The sequence below is a fragment of the Salmo salar genome, chromosome ssa14, assembly GCF_905237065.1.
Source record: "Salmo salar chromosome ssa14, Ssal_v3.1, whole genome shotgun sequence".
NCBI classification, from domain to species: domain Eukaryota; kingdom Metazoa; phylum Chordata; class Actinopteri; order Salmoniformes; family Salmonidae; genus Salmo; species Salmo salar.
The window spans coordinates 48,926,485-48,946,484 of NC_059455.1; the positions used below are offsets into that span (position 1 = coordinate 48,926,485).

Genomic DNA, 20,000 nt, shown 5'->3' on the forward strand with positions numbered 1-20,000 from the left:
CCTCCTCAATTAACATAGTAGAACTCTCCACCTCCCCAATTAGCATAGTAGAACTCTCCACCTCCTCAATTAACATAGTAGAACTCTCCGCCTCCCCAATTAACATAGTAGAACTCTCCACCTCCCCAATTAACATAGTAGAACTCTCCACCTCCCCAATTAACATAGTAGAACTCTCCACCTCCCCAATTAACATAGTAGAACTCTCCACCTCCCCAATTAACATAGTAGAACTCTCCACCTCCTCAATTAACATAGTAGAACTCTCCACCTCCTCAATTAACATAGTAGAACTCTCCACCTTTTCAGTGTCTCAATTAACATACTATAACTCTACACAATGTACACACAGATACACACATTGTACACATTATACTCACATTATACACACCCATTATACACACCCATTATACACACCCATTATACTCACCCATTATATACACACATTATACATACAATATACACAAATTATACACACACATTATGTACACAAATTTTACACACAATATACACACATTATACACACATTATATACACATTATACATACACATTATACATACACATTATACACACATTATACATACATTATACACACATTATACCCACATTATACACACTAGAAATGTGCCAAATGACTTTCTGTGTTCTGAAATGGCATGTAGAGCTCTGGTGAAACTCATTGTAACTCTGCGAAGATGCCAAGAAACAACATTTGATTTAGATGTATGGTATGAAAAATGTTGTGATATTATATATTCAGAAATGGCGAAAAAAAAATATACAAATGTAAAATACACTCCCAAGTTTGCAGGAAAGTTTACAGGAAGTTTACAGGAAAGTTTACAGAAAGTTTACAGGAAGGTTTACAATCCGAACAAGCCTTTATTGGAATAATGAGTTAAGGGATCTATGGACAGTAATGCCCAAGGCTGAGTAATTATTTTTTACAGTGTAAAGATAGGAATACAAGAGAACGGTGCAGGAAGGAATTTAAGAAAAAACAGCAGGAAAAAAACAGCATGTTGATAAAAGGCGGTGTACTATTTAATAGAAGATAGAAGAAGATATCAGAGAGGGCAGTTACAACACCTTGAGGAGATACAGACAAGAAATCCTCAACAGTTTTGGAGCCAAATAAACAAGTTAGGACCCAAACGACATAAGAAAATTCCAGTAGAAGTCAGGGAAGAGAAGGGGGGGGGGGCTGAATGCTGATATTACACAGGTACTTAAGGAGTGGGAGAAGGGGTTTGCTAGTTTGTTCTCAGGTAACGAAAATGTGGCATATTTTGAGGAAGAATTTTATAAAGATATATGTTCCCTGAGAAATAAACTGGAAAATACAACGTTAGAACCCTCTTAAATATGTAACCTGTATTTTATATGAGGAGCTGTCTGTGGCAGCAGTTAAGAAGGTGATTGAAGTTGCAAAAAAATGGGAAAGCGTTTGGTATTGATGAACTGCCTAATGAGGTTTTAAAATCCACTAAATTATTTGACGTCCTATATGATTTGCTCCTCATGTGTTTTTGAGTACAGTATACTGCCCTCCACTTGGAATGAGTACAGTATACTGCCCTCCACTTGGTATACGTCTATAGTGATTGAGTACAGTATACTGCCATCAACATGGAATGTGTACAGTATACTGCCCTCCACTTGGAATGAGTACAGTATACTGCCCTCCACTTGGAATGAGTACAGTATACTGCCCACCACTGGGGTAAGTATATAGTGATTGAGTACAGTATACTGCCCTCCACTTGGAATGAGTACAGTATACTGCCCTCCACTTGGAATGAGTACAGTATACTGCCCTCCACTTGGAATGAGTACAGTATACTGCCCTCCACTTGGTGTAAGTCTATAGTGAATCCCATTCCCAAATCTTCTAAAACAATGACCCGAGAGTGCCACTGGACTATAGTGGCGTACGTTTATGAAGTACGTTTTATAAATTATGTTCGTCCATCCTCAACAATAGGCTGATGAGCGTTTTGGAGGACCAAAACATTCTGGTGGAAGAACAAAATGGTTTTGGTAAATCCAGAGCCTGTAGAGATCATATCTTCTCGGTTTGTAAAATAATCAGAAATATATTACACGAAGAGAAGCCTACTTTTGATTTCCAGAAAGCTTTTGATTTTGTAAATAGGGATATTTTAACCTATAGTTTGTTAAAGACATGGGTTGATGGGAATTTTTATCACGCATTCCAGTCTCTTTACAAAAGTACCAATTGCTTCTGTGTGTGTTAATGAATATCGTACAGATTGGTTTCCCTCGGGTGTGAAACAAAGAGATTCCTTATCACCGACTTTGTTTGCTATGTTTATAAATGACTTGGCAAAATAAATTAAACAGTTAAATATTTCGAGTAAGATATGATGATGAAATGCTAAGTATCCGTTTATATGTTGATGATGTTATTTTGATGTCAGAAACTGAACAAGACCTGCAGAAACATGTTATTGTGTACAGTCTGTTGGTATAAAAGATGGAGACTCAGGATTAACCAGACTAAAAACACAGATAATGCATTTTAGAAAACCAGTTACTAAGAGATGTGTTTTTCAGTTTTGGTGAAGACATTCATGAGTTTACTAGCAATTATAAATATTTGGGTATTTTTTTATTGATGAACATATTACATTTCTATACAGAACATCTGCCCTGGCCGACTGGGCAAGTAGAGCTCTTGGAGGAGTTGTAGGAAAAACTAAAACAATCAAAGATATTGGTTATGCTCTGTATTCCAAACTTTATCAGACATGCGTGTGTCCTGTTCTGGACTATTCAGCAGGAGTGTGGGTTGCTAAGAGGAATCTCAAAAACAAAACATGTCCATAGCAGAGCAGTACGTTACTTTTTAGTTGTCCACAAGTTTGCACCTCTACTTGCAATAACTGGGGACATGGGCTAGGAACCGTGTATGGTGAGACTTTGGAATAGACTGTTGGCTATGCAAACTTCCAGACTAGCTTGTCAAGTTCTTTTCAATGGGATCTATCCATAGGGGGGAGACTGGGCAACTGAAATGTCAGACTTTTTTCAACAGTCTGACTGTGAACATCTGTATGAAAAACCAAATGAAGGGAGACATTGTTGATGAAATATGAAGAAAGAAAATGGATGGAGGAGATTTAATCATAAACTCAAAATTGAGAACCTTTTTGTTTGATTCAGGGTGAATTGGTGTGTGAGAGATATATTATGTATAACCTACCTAAAAGCAAGAGATCACTATGTGCACAGGTAAGATCAGGGGTATTGCCTCTGTGTATTGAAATAGATCGAATCCCTGAGCTGACAAGGTAAAAATCTGTAATTCTTTCCCTGAACAAGGCAGTTAACCCACTGTTCCCCAGTAGGCCGTCATTGAAAATAAGAATTTGTTCTAAACTGACTTGCCTAGTTAAATAAAGATGTATGTATATTATTGTACTGCTCTAGGGATATAATTATTGTTTGGATAAACTTATTAACTATTATGTATTGATTTATACCTTAAATTGTTTCACTTTTTATGCGACGCGCAATGCAGAGAACAGCGGAACAAGAATTATCATTGAATTACCACAGTGAATTATTGTAATGTTTGTTTATGTGTCAATTAATCCCATAAGGGATGGGGGTTGCCAATTGGTGATTTGATACAATTAAAAAATATATATATTAACTAATTCAAAATGTACAAATTATGCACACATTATACACACAATATACACACATTATACACACTAGTGACTTCTCCCCTTCGTCTGGCTAGAAGTGACTTCTCCCCTCGTCTGGCTAGAAGTGACTTCTCCCCTTCGTCTGGCTAGAAGTGACTTCTCCCCTCGTCTGGCTAGAAGTGACTTCTCCCCTTCGTCTGACTAGAAGTGACTTCTCCCCTTCGTCTGGCTAGAAGTGACTTCTCCCCTTCGTCTGGCTAGAAGTGACTTCTCCCCTTCGTCTGGCTAGAAGTGACTTCTCCCCTCGTCTGGCTAGAAGTGACTTCTCCCCTTCGTCTGGCTAGAGCAGGAAGTGTGAATCAGTGTGAAGACATCTGGTAGAGCAGATCCTTTATAATTCATCATCATCCTCACTCACTGACAGGAGGAAAAGAGGGAGAGAGAGAGAGAGAGAGAGAGAGGAGTGGGAGAGAAAGGAGAGTAGGACAGAAAGGAGAGTGGGAGAAGGCGGGAGAGAGGGAGGGAGGGAGGGAGGGAGGGAGGGAGGGAGGGAGGGAGGGAGGGAGGGAGGGAGGGAGGGAGGGAGGGAGGGGAGAGAAAGGAGAGTGGGAGAAGGCGGGAGAGAATTTAAAAGCAGGGAGGGAGGGAGGGAGGGAGGGAGGGAGGAGGGAGGGAGGGAGGGAGGGAGGGAGGGAGGGAGGGAGGGAGGGAGGGAGGGAAAGGAGAGTGGGAGAAGGCAAGAGAGAATTTAAAAGAGGGAGGGAGGGAGGGAGGGAGGGAGGGAGGGAGGGAGGGAGGGAGGGAGGGAGGGAGGGAGAAAATAACAGCCCCAGACAGAGACTGTCTCCTCTACTCAGTGAAACTGCACACGGTTACACCTGAGAAGTACACCTGGGCTTCACTCTGCAAGATGGAAACAAGGAACGTTTTTAGATTTGTGCTTTTTATAAGCGAGTGACACTTGCACAAAAGCCAGACTGGCTCAGGGGGCTGACACAGAAATGATGAGGGAACCCATTGCAGGATGAGATAAAATGACGAGCAGTAGATATATCTTTTTCCTAAGCATCGTGGGTAACCTACGGTAAACCAACAGTATAACTTTATATAAGCATGTAAGAGCATGGCTTCTGATATATTATATATATATATATATCAATATGTCTCTTCAGCCGAGACAGCATGTGAGGTAACGCTGTCCTCTTCTCTAGATGTAGTAAACAACAATGCCATCCTTTAGAGGCCTGTGTTATAGATGATTGTGTTTACGTGTGTGTGTGCGTGTGTGGGTGGGTGGGTGGGTGTGTGGGTGGGTGGGTGGTTGGGTGGGTGAAGGTGATATCAGGTGAACATCTGTCGTTCGATCAGAGTCTCATCACTATCAGAGTCTCATCAGTATCAGAGTCTCATCAGTATCAGAGTCTCATCAGTATCAGAGTCTCATCAGTATCAGAGTCTCATCACTATCAGAGTCTCAACACTATCAGAGTCTCATCAGTATCAGAGTCTCATCAGTATCAGAGTCTCATCAGTATCAGAGTCTCATCAGTATCAGAGTCTCAACACTAGAGATTTAGTCATCATGATGCAGGTCATACACTCATCAGGTTTATTACAAGACACCTCTCTGTTTATTACAATACATTATCATCAGGACACCTCTCTGAGCATGGTGTTTGCAATGCCAGGGTTGTGAGTTCGATTCCCACGGGGGGCCAGCACAGGAAAAAAAATACAAAAATGTATGAAATGAAATGTATGCATTCACTACTGTAAGTCGCTCTGGATAAGAGCGTCTGCTAAATGACTAAAATGTAAAATGTAAATCAGGACACCTCTCTGTTTATTACAACACATTATCACCAGGACACCTCTCTATTTATTACAACACATTATCATCAGGACACCTCTCTGTTTATTACAACACATTATCACCAGGACACCTCTCTGTTTATTACAACACATTATCATTAGGACAACTCTCTGTTTATTACAACACATTATCATCAGGACACCTCTCTGTTTATTACAACACATTATCATCAGGACACCTCTCTGTTTATTACAATACATTATCATCAGGACACCTCTCTGTTTATTACAATACATTATCACCAGGACACCTCTCTGTTTATTACAACACATTATCACCAGGACACTTCTCTGTTTATTACAACACATTATCACCAGGACACCTCTCTGTTTATTACAACACATTATCATCAGGACACTTCTCTCTATGGCTGCATTGCTGATCCCTGCCATGTGATAAGCTGCACAATGGATTCACATGGCTGATATACTGAGACAGAGTGACAGTCAAATTAAAACAGATTGGAGATCTTACAACTGGACACAAAGGAAATGTTCATTTGAGAAAACAACACAGGAACACAGACACATTACAGACAGATCCCCTTCCTCCCTTTATTGCAGGATTGTGATATGTGATTAATCAACATTGACACTGGTTCATTTAGAATAATACTTTAACAATTAAAGCAATTTTAAAATTACTTCACTTCAAATAATTAACACTTTATTTATACATTTTGAAGTGATAAATTAACGGTTTTTATTTTTTTATACCTTTTATTCAACTAGGCAAGTCAGTTAAGAACAAATTCTTATTTACAATGACAGTTACACAAGTCCAACGCTCTAACCACTAGGCTACCTGCCGCCCCTACACTCTAACCACTAGGCTACCTGCCCCCCCTACACTCTAACCACTAGGCTACCCTGCCGCCCCTACACTCTAACCACTAGGCTACCTGCCGCCCCTACACTCTAACCACTAGGCTACCTACCGCCCTACACTCTAACCACTAGGTTACCTGCCGCTCCTACACTCTAACCACTAGGCTACCTGCCACCCCTCCACTCTAACCACTAGGCTACCTGCCGACCCCACACTCTAACCACTAGGCTACCTGCCGCCCCTACGCTCTAACCACTAGGCTACCTGCCACCCCTCCACTCTAACCACTAGGCTACCTGCCGCCCCTACACTCTAACCACTAGGCTACCTAACAATATATCTCTGAGTAGCAACAAGTAGGCTATTATTACCAAATAATAATTTCAGGGGAACAAGAAAAACTCCATACCAGTGTTGGCCAACGTTGCTCCACTGATCCCTGATCTACTGGGGGGAGCAGACTTCTATTCCAGACCAGTAATAGATCTACTGGGGGAGCAGACTTCTATTCCAGACCAGCAATAGATCTACTGGGAGGAGCAGACTTCTATTCCAGACCAGCAATAGATCTACTGGGGGGAGCAGATTTCTATTCCAGACCAGTAATAGATCTACTGGGGGGAGCAGACTTCTATTCCAGACCAGTAATAGATCTACTGGGGGGAGCAGACTTCTATTCCAGACCAGTAATAGATCTACTGGGGGGAGCAGACTTCTATTCCAGACCAGTAATAGATCTACTGGGGGGAGCAGACTTCTATTCCAGACCAGTAATATATCTACTGGGGGGAGCAGACTTCTATTCCAGACCAGTAATAGATCTACTGGGGGGAGCAGACTTCTATTCCAGACCAGTAATAGATCTACTGGGGGGAGCAGACTTCTATTCCAGACCAGTAATAGATCTACTGGGGGGAGCAGACTTCTATTCCAGACCAGTAATAGATCTACTGGGGGAGCAACTTCTATTCCAGACCAGTAATAGATCTACTGGGGGAGCAGACTTCTATTCCAGACCAGTAATAGATCTACTGGGGGGAGCAGACTTCTATTCCAGCCCAGTAATAGATCTACTGGGGGGAGCAGACTTCTATTCCAGCCCAGTAATAGATCTACTGGGGGGAGCAGACTTCTATTTCAGACCAGTAATAGATCTACTGGGGGGAGCAGACTTCTATTCCAGACCAGTAATAGATCTACTGGGGGGAGCAGACTTCTATTCCAGACCAGTAATAGATCTACTGGGGGAGCAGACTTCTATTCCAGACCAGCAATAACACACTAGATTTGATGAGTTGAATCAGGTGTGTTATTGCAGGGCTGGAACAGAACCCTGCACACCCAGCAGACCTCCAGAAGGGTTGGTCTGCTCCAATTGTAACAGGTTTATACATTGTGTGTGCTGTTTAACTGTATTTTTGTATACAACATTTGTATACACCATAACCCTAACACAGGTAGGCCTACACATATAACCCATGGGATATAGGATAAACTGTTAGTCTCTTGTGACATTCATTGGGACCTCTCTTTTCATCTACAAACAGGCTTTTAAAGCTTTCCATATCTGAGGACAGAAAACATCACGAAGAAACAGGCTTTCAAAGCTTTCCATATCTGAGGACAAATCAAATCAAATTGTATTTGTCACATACATATGTTTAGCAGATGTTAATGCGAGTTTAGTGAAATGTTTGTGCTTCTAGTTCTGACAGTGCAGTATTATCTTACAAGTAATCTAACAATTCCCTAACGACTACCCAATACACACAAATCTAAAGGGGTGAATGAGAATATTTACACGTAAGTATATGGATGTGCGATGGCCGAGCGGCATAGACAAGGTGCAATAGATGGTATAAAATACAGTATGTACATGTGATATGAGTAATGTAAGATATGTAAACATTATTTAAAGTGCCATTATTTAAAGTGGCATTGTATAAAGTGACTAGTGATCCATTTATTAAAGTGTCCAGTGATTGGGTCTCAATGTAGGCAGCAGACTCTCTGAGTTAGTGATTGCTGTTTAGCAGTCTGATGGCCTTGAGATAGAACAGACAGAAAACATCACAAAGAAAACAGGCTTCATTATTCTAAAATTAGACAGCACTGAATAATATTTAGCTATTATCTCTCGGTCTTCAAAGTTTTCCCCTCTAGGGCCTGGAACTGGGGAATATGTTCCTAATGTCCTCCCTCAATATGACCTGCCCTGTCCACTAGTCTACACTGTCCCTTTACTGACAGCTGGAGCTGCAATGTCACCCTCTTCTCTGGCTGTTATTTACAAATGCATTTGGAGACTGTGTTATTCATTTAAAATGATTACATCAAGAGAGCTAGCTGATAGGAAGTTAGCTAGCTGATGATTACATCAAGAGAGCTAGCTGATAGGAAGTTAGCTAGCTGGTGATTACATCAAGAGAGCTAGCTGATAGGAAGTTAGCTAGCTGGTGATTACATCAAGAGAGCTAGCTGATAGGAAGTTAGCTAGCTGGTGATTACATAAAATCAAATGTATTTATATAGCCCTTCTTACATCAGCTGATATCTCAAAGTGCTGTACAGAAACCCAGCCTAACACCCCAAACAGCAAGCAATGCAGGTGTAGAAGCACGGTGGCTAGGAAAAACTCCCTAGAAAGGCCAAAACCTAGGAAGAAACTTAGAGAGGAACCAGGCTATGAGGGGTGGCCAGTCCTCTTCTGGCTGTGCCGGGTGGAGATTATAACAGCACATGACCTAGATGTTCAAATGTTCATAAATGACCAGCATTGTCAAATAATAATAATCATAGTAGTTGTCGAGGGTGCAACAAGTCAGCAACACAAGAGTAAGTGTCAGTTGGCTTTTTCATAGCCGATCTTTGAGAGTATCTCTACCGCTCCTGCTGTCTCTAGAGAGTTGAAAACAGCAGGTCTGGGACAGGTAGCACGTCCGGTGAATAGGTCAGGGTTCCAGCAGGTCTGGGACAACAGGTCTGGGACAGGTAGCACGTCCGGTGAACAGGTCAGGGTTCCATAGCTGCAGGCAGAACAGTTGGAACTGGAGCAGCAGCACGGCCAGGTGAACTGGGGACAGCAAGGAGTCATCAAGCCAGGTACTCCTGAGGCATGGTCCTAGGGCTCAGGTCCTCCGAGAGAGAGAAAGAAAGAAAGAGAAAGAGAGAATTAGAGAGAGCATATTTAAATTCACACAGAGCACCGGAAAAGACAAGAGAAATACTCCAGATGTGACAGACTGACCCTAGCCCCCCGACACATAAACTACTGCAGCATAAATACTGGAGGCTGAGACAGGAGGGGTCAGGAGACACTGTGGCCCCATCCGATGAAACCCCCGGACAGGGCCAAACAGGTAGGATATAACCCCACCCACTTTGCCAAAGCACAGCCTCCACACCACTGGAGGGATATCTCCAACCACCGACATACCATCCCAGGACAAGGCCGAGTATAGCCCACAAAGATCTCCGCCACGGCACAGGCCAAGGGGAGCTAGCTGATAGGAAGTTAGCTAGCTGATAATTACATCAAGAGAGCTAGCTGATAGGAAGTTAGCTAGCTGATAATTACATCAAGAGAGCTAGCTGATAGGAAGTTAGCTAGCTGGTGATTACATCAAGAGAGCTAGCTGATAGGAAGTTAGCTAGCTGATAATTACATCAAGAGAGCTAGCTGATATGAAGTTAGCTAGCTGGTGATTACATCAAGAGAGCTAGCTGATGGGAAGTTAGCTAGCTGGTGATTACATCAAGAGAGCTAGCTGATTGGAAGTTAGCTAGTTGATGACATTTAATTCACGTCGAAAGTTAGCTAGCAGCTTAGTTTGGTTGGCTTACAAAGTGGCCTATTGTAGCCAGCCAGCTAGCTAGCTAATAATAGATTGCATTCGGAAAGTATTCAGACCCATTGACTTTTTCCACATTTTGTTAGGTTACAACCTTATACTGAAATTGATTAAATTGTTTAAAAACTTTAAAGAGTGACGTGTCCCAAAGCCATTCCTGCGTTATCTTGGCTGTGTGCTTTGGGTCTTTGTCCTGTTGGAAGGTGAACCTTCGCCCCAGTCTGAGGTCCTGAGCGCTCTGGAGCAGGTTTTCATCAAGGATCTCTCTGTTGCTCTGTTCATCTTTGCCTCGATCCTGACTAGTCTCCCAGTCCCTGCCCCTGAAAAACATCCCCACAACATGATGCTGCCACCACCATGCTTCACCATAGGGATGGTGCCAGGTTTTCAACAGACGTGACATTTGGAATTCAGCCCAAAGAGTTTAATCTTGATTTTTCATCAGACCAGTTTCATTAGGTGCCTTTTGGCAAACTCCAAGCGGGCTGTCATGTGCCTTTTACTGAGGAGTGGCTTCCGTCTGGCCACTCTACCATAAATGCCTGATTGGTGGAGTGCTGCAGAGATGGTTGTCCTTCTGGAAGTTTCTCCCATCTCAACAGAGGAACTCTGGAGCTCTGTCAGAGTGACCATTGGGTTCTGGGTCACCTCACTAACCAAGGCCCTTCTCCACTGATTTCTCGATTTGGCCGTGTGGCCAGCTCTAGTAAGAGTCTTGGTGGTTCCAAACTTCTTCCATTTAAGAATGATGGAGGCCACTGTGTTCTTGGGGACCTTCAAAGCTGCAGAAATGTTTTAGTACCCTTCCCCAGATCTGTGCCTCGACACAATCCTGTCTCGGAGCTCTATGGACAGCTCCTTTTTTTGCTCTGACATGCACTGTCAACTAAGGGAGCTTAACTAGACAGGTTTGTGCCTTTCCAAATCATGTCCAATCAATTGAATTTATCACAGGTGGACTCCAATCAAGTTGTAGGAACATCTCAAGGATGATCAATGGAAACAGGATGCACCGGAGCTCAATTTAGAGACTCAGCAAAGGGTCTGAATAGTTATTATTTGAATACATTTGCAAAAATGTTTTCGCTCTGTCATAATGGGTTATTGTGATGTCATAATGGGGTATTGTGAAGTCATAATGGGGTATTGTGTGGAGATTGATGAGGACAATTTTAATTTTATCCATTTTCGAATAAGGCTGTAACGTAACAAATTGTGGAAAAAGTCAAGGGGTCTGAATACCTTCCGAATACACTGTATTTACTTACTTGAAATGGTTCTCCCACTGCCTCTGTTTTTTGGGGTCCTTAGAAAAACAAAATAATGGGCAATGTGCGTGTGTGTGTCGTCCACGTGGGGGGGGGGGGCAGCGTGTGACACCTCCTCAAAACTCCTCTCACTGTTCTACAAACAATACACACACACACACACTCATAAACAAACCTCCCTCAAAACTCACTACAGGAAACTGCTCTCTTATCTTGTGTCAAACTGTCAGGGCCGGTTTCCTGGAAACAGATTAAGACTTGTGCTAGACCAAAAAATCCTAATTAATGGAGAGATTCATTTGAATCTGGGAAACAAGATATGTCACTTCTCTAACACTTGATAGCTGTTCCTTTGTAGCCCAGTTGGTAAGGCTTGTAACACCAGGATAGTGGGGTTGATCCCCGGGACCACCCATGTGTAGAAATGTACACGACCATAAAAGTGTTGGCTAATGTCACTGACCTTAGGGATCCTTATTATTCTCTATGATTGGTTAGATCAGGGTGTGACTCGGGTGGGAAAGTTCTTTGTTTTTGAGCCAGTGTGATTCCCAATCAGAGGTAGCTGTCTATCGTTGTCTCTGATTGGGGATCATATATAAGTCGTAATTTTCCTTTTGGGTTTTGTGGGATCTTGTTTTCTGTTTAGTATCTGTGCCTGACAGAACTGTTCGCTTTTGGTATTTTGTTTAAGTGTTTTGTGAATAAAAGTATAATGAAAACTTTCCACGCTGCACTTTGGTCTACTCTTCCTACCACCAACGAGAGCCGTTACTGCTAAATGCCATATGTACACTGCTCAAAAAAATAAAGGGAACACTAAAATAACAAATCCTAGATCTGAATGAATGAAATAATCTTATTAAATACTTTTTTCTTTACATAGTTGAATGTGCTGACAACAAAATCACACAAAAATAATCAATGGAAATCCAATTTATCAACCCATGGAGGTTTGGATTTGGAGTCACACTCAAAATTAAAGTGGAAAACCACACTACAGGCTGATCCAACTTTGATGTAATGTCCTTAAAACAAGTCAAAATGAGGCTCAGTAGTGTCTGTGGCCTCCACGTGCCTGTATGACCTCCCTACAACGCCTGGGCATGCTCCTGATGAGGTGGCGGATGGTCTCCTGAGGGATCTCCTCCCAGACCTGGTCTAAAGCATCCGCCAACTCCTGGACAGTCTGTGGTGCAACGTGGCGTTGGTGGATGGAGCGAGACATGATGTCCCAGATGTGCTCAATTGGATTCAGGTCTGGGGAATGGGCGGGCCAGTCCATAGCATCAATGCCTTCCTCTTGCAGGAACTGCTGACACACTCCAGCCACATGAGGTCTAGCATTGTCTTGCATTAGGAGGAACCCAGGGCCAACCGCACCAGCATATGGTCTCACAAGGGGTCTGAGGATCTCATCTCGGTACCTAATGGCAGTCAGGCTACCTCTGGCGAGCACATGGAGGGCTGTGCGGCCCCCCAAAGAAATGCCACCCCACACCATGACTGACCCACCGCCAAACCGGTCATGCTGGAGGATGTTGCAGGCAGCAGAACGTTCTCCACGGCGTCTCCAGACTGTCACGTCTGTCACATGTGCTCAGTGTGAACCTGCTTTCATCTGTGAAGAGCACAGGGCGCCAGTGGCAAATTTGCCAATCTTGGTGTTCTCTGGCAAATGCCAAACGTCCTGCACGGTGTTGGGCTGTAAGCACAACCCCCACCTGTGGACGTCGGGCCCTCATACCACCCTCATGGAGTCTGTTTCTGACCGTTTGAGCAGACACATGCACATTTGTGGCCTGCTGGAGGTCATTTTGCAGGGCTCTGGCCGTGCTCCTCCTTGCACAAAGGCGGAGGTAGCGGTCCTGCTGCTGGGTTGTTGCCCTCCTACGGCCTCCTCCACGTTTCCTGATATACTGGCCTGTCTCCTGGTAGTGCCTCCATGCTCTGGACACTACGCTGACAGACACAGCAAAACTTCTTGCCACAGCTCGCATTGATGTGCCATCCTGGATGAGCTGCACTACCTGAGCCACTTGTGTGGGTTGTAGACTCCGTCTCATGCTACCACTAGAGTGAAAGCACCGCCAGCATTCAAAAGTGACCAAAACATCAGCCAGGAAGCATAGGAACTGAGAAGTGGTCTGTGGTCCCCACCTGCAGAACCACTTCTTTATTGGGGGTGTCTTGCTAATTGCCTATAATTTCCACCTGTTGTCTATTCCATTTGCACAACAGCATGTGAAATTTATTGTCAATCAGTGTTGCTTCCTAAGTGGACAGTTTGATTTCACAGAAGTGTGATTGACTTGGAGTTACATTGTGTTGTTTAAGTGTTCCCTTTATTTTTTTGAGCAGTATATTATAAATATGATAAGCTTAGCCTCAATACTGTCGTAAAATTAAGATCTGGGATTTAAATTCATAAGTCAAATGTATGTTAAAGAACAGGAAGTAAAGGATTTGATTAAAAAAAGCCTATTGGAAAGTGTCCATAGTAAGACATACGATCGTCTGTGATTGACAGTGGTTTCCTGTTGTATGATAAAAAAAATAAAAAAAATAAAGTATTTCAGCTTTTTACGTACATTATTCATGTGTACTTTAATACTTCAGTATTTCAGTCTGATTTCCAACATTTAGTTTGTCTGCTTTACAAAGTTACAATCTCATCCATACCTATCTAGATGGTATATCCACCCTGCTGTAACAGGATATCCTCCTCCTATCTCTAGATGGTATATCCACCCTGCTGTAACAGGATATCCTCCTATCTCTAGATGGTATATCCACCCTGCACATCCTCCTCGTATATCTAGATGGTATATCCACCCCGCTGTAACAGGATATCCTCCTCCTATATCTAGATGGTATATCCACCCCGCTGTAACAGTAGCTACTCTACACTATGTATCTATCTATCTTTTTGAATGTACATATTGGAGTTTTTTTTTTTAAAGTTCCGGCCTGTTTTTAGTCCGACACCATTTAGTCTGTCTTCTTTAAATTGCGTTATCCGGCTCTGTGTCTAGGTGTTATACCCACCCTGCAGTTCCAGCAACACTAGTCACTTTATCTATCAAACTTGGCTCCGTCTCTCCGTCTCTCTCTCTCTCTCTCTCTCTGCTTCTCGCATGGCAATAGGCCCCCATTGGATAATTTACCATATAATACCGGGTGCTATTGTGTTAGTGAGAAACCTACACACACACACACACACACACACACACACACACACACACACACACACACACACACACACACATCAGAGAAAACCTACACACCAGATGTCCCGCTTAGCTCGGAGTAATGCTCCGAAACTTTTGAGTAGTTGGAATGATCCCGCTGGGACGGGAGTGGGAGGGAAACAGATTGGGGAGATTGGGAGTTAAAAAGATAAAGGGAGGGAGCCAGAGAACGGGAGGGAGGGAGAGAGCGCGAGAGAGAGAGAGAGAGGGAGGGAGACAGAGGGAGGGAGACAGAGGGAGAGGGGATGGAGAGAGAGCGAGAGAGAGAGAGAGAGGGAGTTAGGGGAGAGAGAGAGAGGGGGTGGAGAGAGAGAGAGAGAGAGCGAGCGAGAGAGAGAGAAGGGGGGGAGTTAGGGGAGAGAGAGAGGGAGGGGAGAGAGAGAGGGGGTGGAGAGAGAGAGAGAGAGAGAGAGAGAGAGAGAGAGGGGGAGAGAGAGAGGGGGAGAGAGGGAGAGAGAGAGGGGGGGTAGAGAGAGAGAGACTTGAGCTAATTTAGAAGCGATTGTCTTCCACCCTCGAAGTATGGAAGTACAGACTGACAACATGGTGAGTCTAGAGAGGAAACAGGGGAGAGGAGGAGAGGGAGGATGAGTTTGAACAGACTTGTACCAAGCACACACACAGGCACACAGAGGACTAAGCACTACTGCTCATAAAACTGTCATCACCCAGCTGCTACTGCTGTGTGTGTGTGTGTGTGTGTGTGTGTGTGTGTGTGTGTGTGTGTGTGTGTGTGTGTGTGTGTGTGTGTGTGTGTGTGTGTGTGTGTGTGTGTGTGTGTGTGTGTGTGTGTGTGTGTGTGTGTGTGTGTGTGTGTCCTCCAGGTAATACATATTAACTCTGCCGGAGGATGCACAGGGATTTGCTTCCTCTAATTAATTTGTCAAAAGTACATTTCTTCCAGTTGGCGGGTTGATTAAAAACAATATTAATTTGAATTAACTAGATTCATAATTGAATTCCTATCTATTTGTAATTATTGCTCTGTGAAGTTTTAAATCTGGGATAGGTTGAATGGCTGCCTGGTGATTGGTGGAAACACATATGAACAGGCCTATAACAGGCCTATAACCTGCCAAGGGACTGCGGTTGAAAATTAGCCGGCTGGCTAAAACCGGCACTTCTACTGAAACGTTGATTAATGTGTACTGTCCCCGTAAAAATAAAATAAACTCAACTAAACTCAAGGAGTATTAACAGTGGGTGAAGTACGTCTGATTAAAAGGAGACATATGATTCTTATTAGTAGGAGATGGAAAGTTGGTAACTAATGTTGAGTATCTCAATATGTTTTAGGGTATAACAATGGTCCAGTGGACACAGAGTGTTCCAGGAATGAGCCAGGTGGTTCAGTGAACATGGGGCATATGAGACCCTGAGAGCTGCTTCTGTTTAAGGAGGGGGGGGGGTAGGTAATCTGCTCTTCTGACAAGGAACCAGATACAGTACAGCCTGTGAATAAATGTTATCTTTATCTACCCCCCCCCCCCACCCCTACCAGGTCCCATGCAGGAGACGGTGTTTGACTTCTGGGGGATGGTGTGGCAGGAGAACACTGCTGCTATCGTCATGGTCACCAACCTGGTTGAAGTGGGCAGGGTGAGTATTGTGACGTCGTTCCCTACGTAGGGCACGTATTGGTCGTGGCTAGATACAGCTTTGGTCAAATTAAATGTCAAAAAAGCTACGCACCCTATTCTTTTACACCCTGTTCTCTACGCAACCTGTTCCTTTACACCCTGTTCCTTTATACCCTATTCCTTTACACCCTGTTCCTTTACACCCTGTTCTTTTACAACCTGTTCCTTTACACCCTGATCTCTACACACCCTGTTCCTTTACACCCTGTTCCTTTACACCTTGTTCCTTTACACCCCATTCCTTTACACCCTGTTCCTTTACACCCTATTCCTTTACACCCTATTCCTTTACACCCTGTTCCTTTACACCCTGTTCCTTTACACCCCATTCCTTTACAGCCTATTCCTTTATACTCTGTTCCTTTACACCATGTTGTCTACGTACCCTATTCCTTTACACCCTATTCCTTTACACTCTCTTAAATTACACCCTGTTCCTTTACACCTTATTCCTTTACACCCTGTTCCTTTACACCCCGTTGTCTACGCACCCTATTCCTTTAAACCATATTCCTTTACACCCTGTTCCTTTACACCCCGTTGTCTACGCACCCTATTCCTTTAAACCATAATCATTTACACCCTGTTCCTTTACACCCTATTCCTTTACACCCTGTTCCTTTACACCCTGTTAATTTATACCCTGTTCCTTTACACCCTGTTAATTTACACCCTGTTCCTTTACACCCCATTCCTTTACAGCCTATTCCTTTATACTCTGTTCGTTTACACCATGTTGTCTACGTACCCTATTCCTTTACACCCTATTCCTTTACACTCTCTTAATTTACACCCTGTTCCTTTATACCCTATTCCTTTACACCCTATTCCTTTACACTCTCTTAATTTACACCCTGTTCCTTTACACCCCGTTGTCTACGCACCCTATTCCTTTAAACCATAATCCTTTACACCCTGTTCCTTTACACCCTATTCCTTTACACCCTGTTCCTTTACACCCTGTTAATTTATACCCTGTTCCTTTACACCCTGTTAATTTACACCCTGTTCCTTTACACCCTGTTAATTCACACCCCGTTGTATACGCACCCTATTCCTTTAAACCATAATCCTTTACACCTTATTCCTTCACACCCTGTTCCTTTACACCCTGTTCCTTTCCACCCTGTTCCTTTCAACCCTGTTCCTTTACACCCTGTTCCTTTACACCCTGTTAATTTACACCCGGTTCCATTACACACTGTTAATTTATACCCTGTTCCTTTACACCCTGTTCCTTTACACCATGTTCCTTTACACCCTGTTCCTTTATACCCTGTTCCTTTACACCCTGTTAATTTACAACCTGTTCCATTCCCTAGTGTTTTGTGTATTTGAGACTCGGCCTATGTGTACAGTGCCTTGCAGAAGTGTTCACCCCCTTGGCGTTTTTACTATTTTGTTGCATTACAACCTATAATTTAAATAGATTTTTATTTGGATTTCATGTAATGGACATACACAAAATAGTCCAAATTGGTGAAGTGAAATGAAAAAAATAACTTTTTCCCCCAATTTTATTTTTTTTAAACAGAAAAGTGGTGGATACATATGTATTCAGCCCCTTTGTTATGAAACCCCTAAATAAGATCTGGTGCAACCAATTACCTTCAGAAGTCACATAATTCATTAAAGTCCACCTGTGTGCAATCTAAGTGTCACATGATCTGTCACATGATCTCAGTATATATACACCTGTTCTGAAAGGCCCCAGAGTCTGCAACACCACCAAGCAAAGGGGCACCCTGAAGACCAAGGAGCTCTCAAAACAGGTCAGGTAGAAAGTTATGGAGAAGTACAGATCAGGGTTGGGTTATAAAAAAATATCCGAAACTTTGAACATCCCACGGAGCACCATTAAATCCATTATTAAAAAATGGAAAGAATATGGCACCACAACAATCCTGCCAAGAGAGGGCCGCCCACCAAAACTCACAGACCAGGCAAGGAGAGCATTAATCAGAGGGGCAACAAAGAGACCAAAGATAACCCTGAAGGAGCTGCAAAGCTCCACAGCGGAGATTGGAGTATCTGTCCATAGGACCACTTTAAGCCGTACACTCCACAGAGCTGGGCTTTACGGAAGAGTGGCCAGAAAAAAAGCCATTGCTTAACGAAAAAAATAAGCAAACACGTTTGGTGTTTGCCAAAAGGCATGTGGGAGACTCAGATGGTCAGATGAGACTAAAATGTAGCTTTTTGGCCATCAAGGAAAACGCTATGTCTGACACAAACCCAACACCTCTCATCACCCCAAGAACACCATCCCCACAGTGAAGCGTGGTGGTGGCATCATCATGCTGTGGGAATGTGTTTCATCGGCAGGGACTGGGAAACTGGTCAGAATTGAAGGAATGATGGATGGCGCTAAATACAGGGTAATTCTTGAGGGAAACCTGTTTCAGTCTTCCAGAGATTTGAGACTGGGAAGGAGTTTCACCTTCCAGCAAGACAATGACCCTAAGCAAACTGCTTAAGCAACACTCGAATGGTTTAAGGGGAAACATTTCAATGTCTTGGAATGGCCTAGTCAAAGCCCAGACCTCAATCCAATTGAGAATCTGTGGTATGACTTAGAGATTTCTGTACACCATCGGAACCCATCCAACTTGAAGGAGCTGGAGCAGTTTTGCCTTGAAGTATGGGCAGAAATCCCAGTGGCTAGATGTGCCAATTTTATAGAGACATACCCCAAGAGACTTGCAGTTGTAATTGCTGAAAAAGGTGGCTCTACAAAGTATTGACTTTGGGGGGGTGAATAGTTATGCACGCTCAAGTTTTCAGTTTTTTTGTCTTATTTCTTGTTTGTTTCACCATAAAAAAAAATATTTTGCATCTTCAAAGTGGTAGGCATGTTGTGTAAATCAAATTGAGACAACCCCCCTCAAAAATGCCATTTTAATTCCAGATTGTAAGGCACAAAAAAAAAAGAAAAATGCCTAAGGGGGTGAATACTTTCGCAAGCCGCTGTATGTGTACCGTAGTGTCGTTTGGTAAGTTGCTTTCGGACTTAGTGAGCCATGTGCCCCTATCTCTGCCAGACGCCATCTCTTTCTCCCCACCACCCCCCTCTCACCCCATCCCTCGATCAGATAATTGTGAAGTGAGAGGAAACTGATTGATGGCGTTCATTATATTGGAGGCGTTGAGGCGACCAACCAACTGACTAACTGATTCACTGACTGAGTGACTGACTGAATGACTGACTATGGTTACTGTAGACTGCATCTGTAGCAGGAGATTACAGATACCACACCATCAGGCAGACAGATGAACAGGCAGACAGGCAGACAGACAGACAGACAGACAGACAGACAGACAGACAGACAGACAGACAGACAGACAGACAGACAGACAGACAGACGAACAGACGAACAGACAGACAGACAGACAGACAGATGAACAGACAGACAGATGAACAGGCAGACAGATGAACAGGCAGACAGATGAACAGACAGACAGACAGACAGACAGACAGACAGACAGACAGACAGACAGACAGACAGACAGACAGACAGACAGACAGACAGACAGACAGACAGGCAGGCAGGCAGGCAGGCAGACAGGCAGGCAGGCAGATGAACAGGCAGACAGACAGATGAACAGGCAGACAG

The 20,000-nt window shown here is 43.4% G+C and overlaps 1 protein-coding gene across 8 annotated transcripts in view; it reads left to right on the forward strand.

Annotated features, from left to right (window-relative positions):
- Positions 1 to 20,000, forward strand: part of LOC106595545 (receptor-type tyrosine-protein phosphatase mu) — a 633,856-nt gene that overhangs the window by 533,930 nt on the left and 79,926 nt on the right. For all 8 annotated transcript variants that reach the window (XM_045694494.1, XM_045694495.1, XM_045694496.1 and 5 more), the window contains one exon: positions 16,248 to 16,345. In XM_045694494.1, coding sequence (XP_045550450.1) covers positions 16,248 to 16,345 — 98 coding nt within the window. The remainder of the gene's footprint in view (positions 1 to 16,247; positions 16,346 to 20,000) is intronic.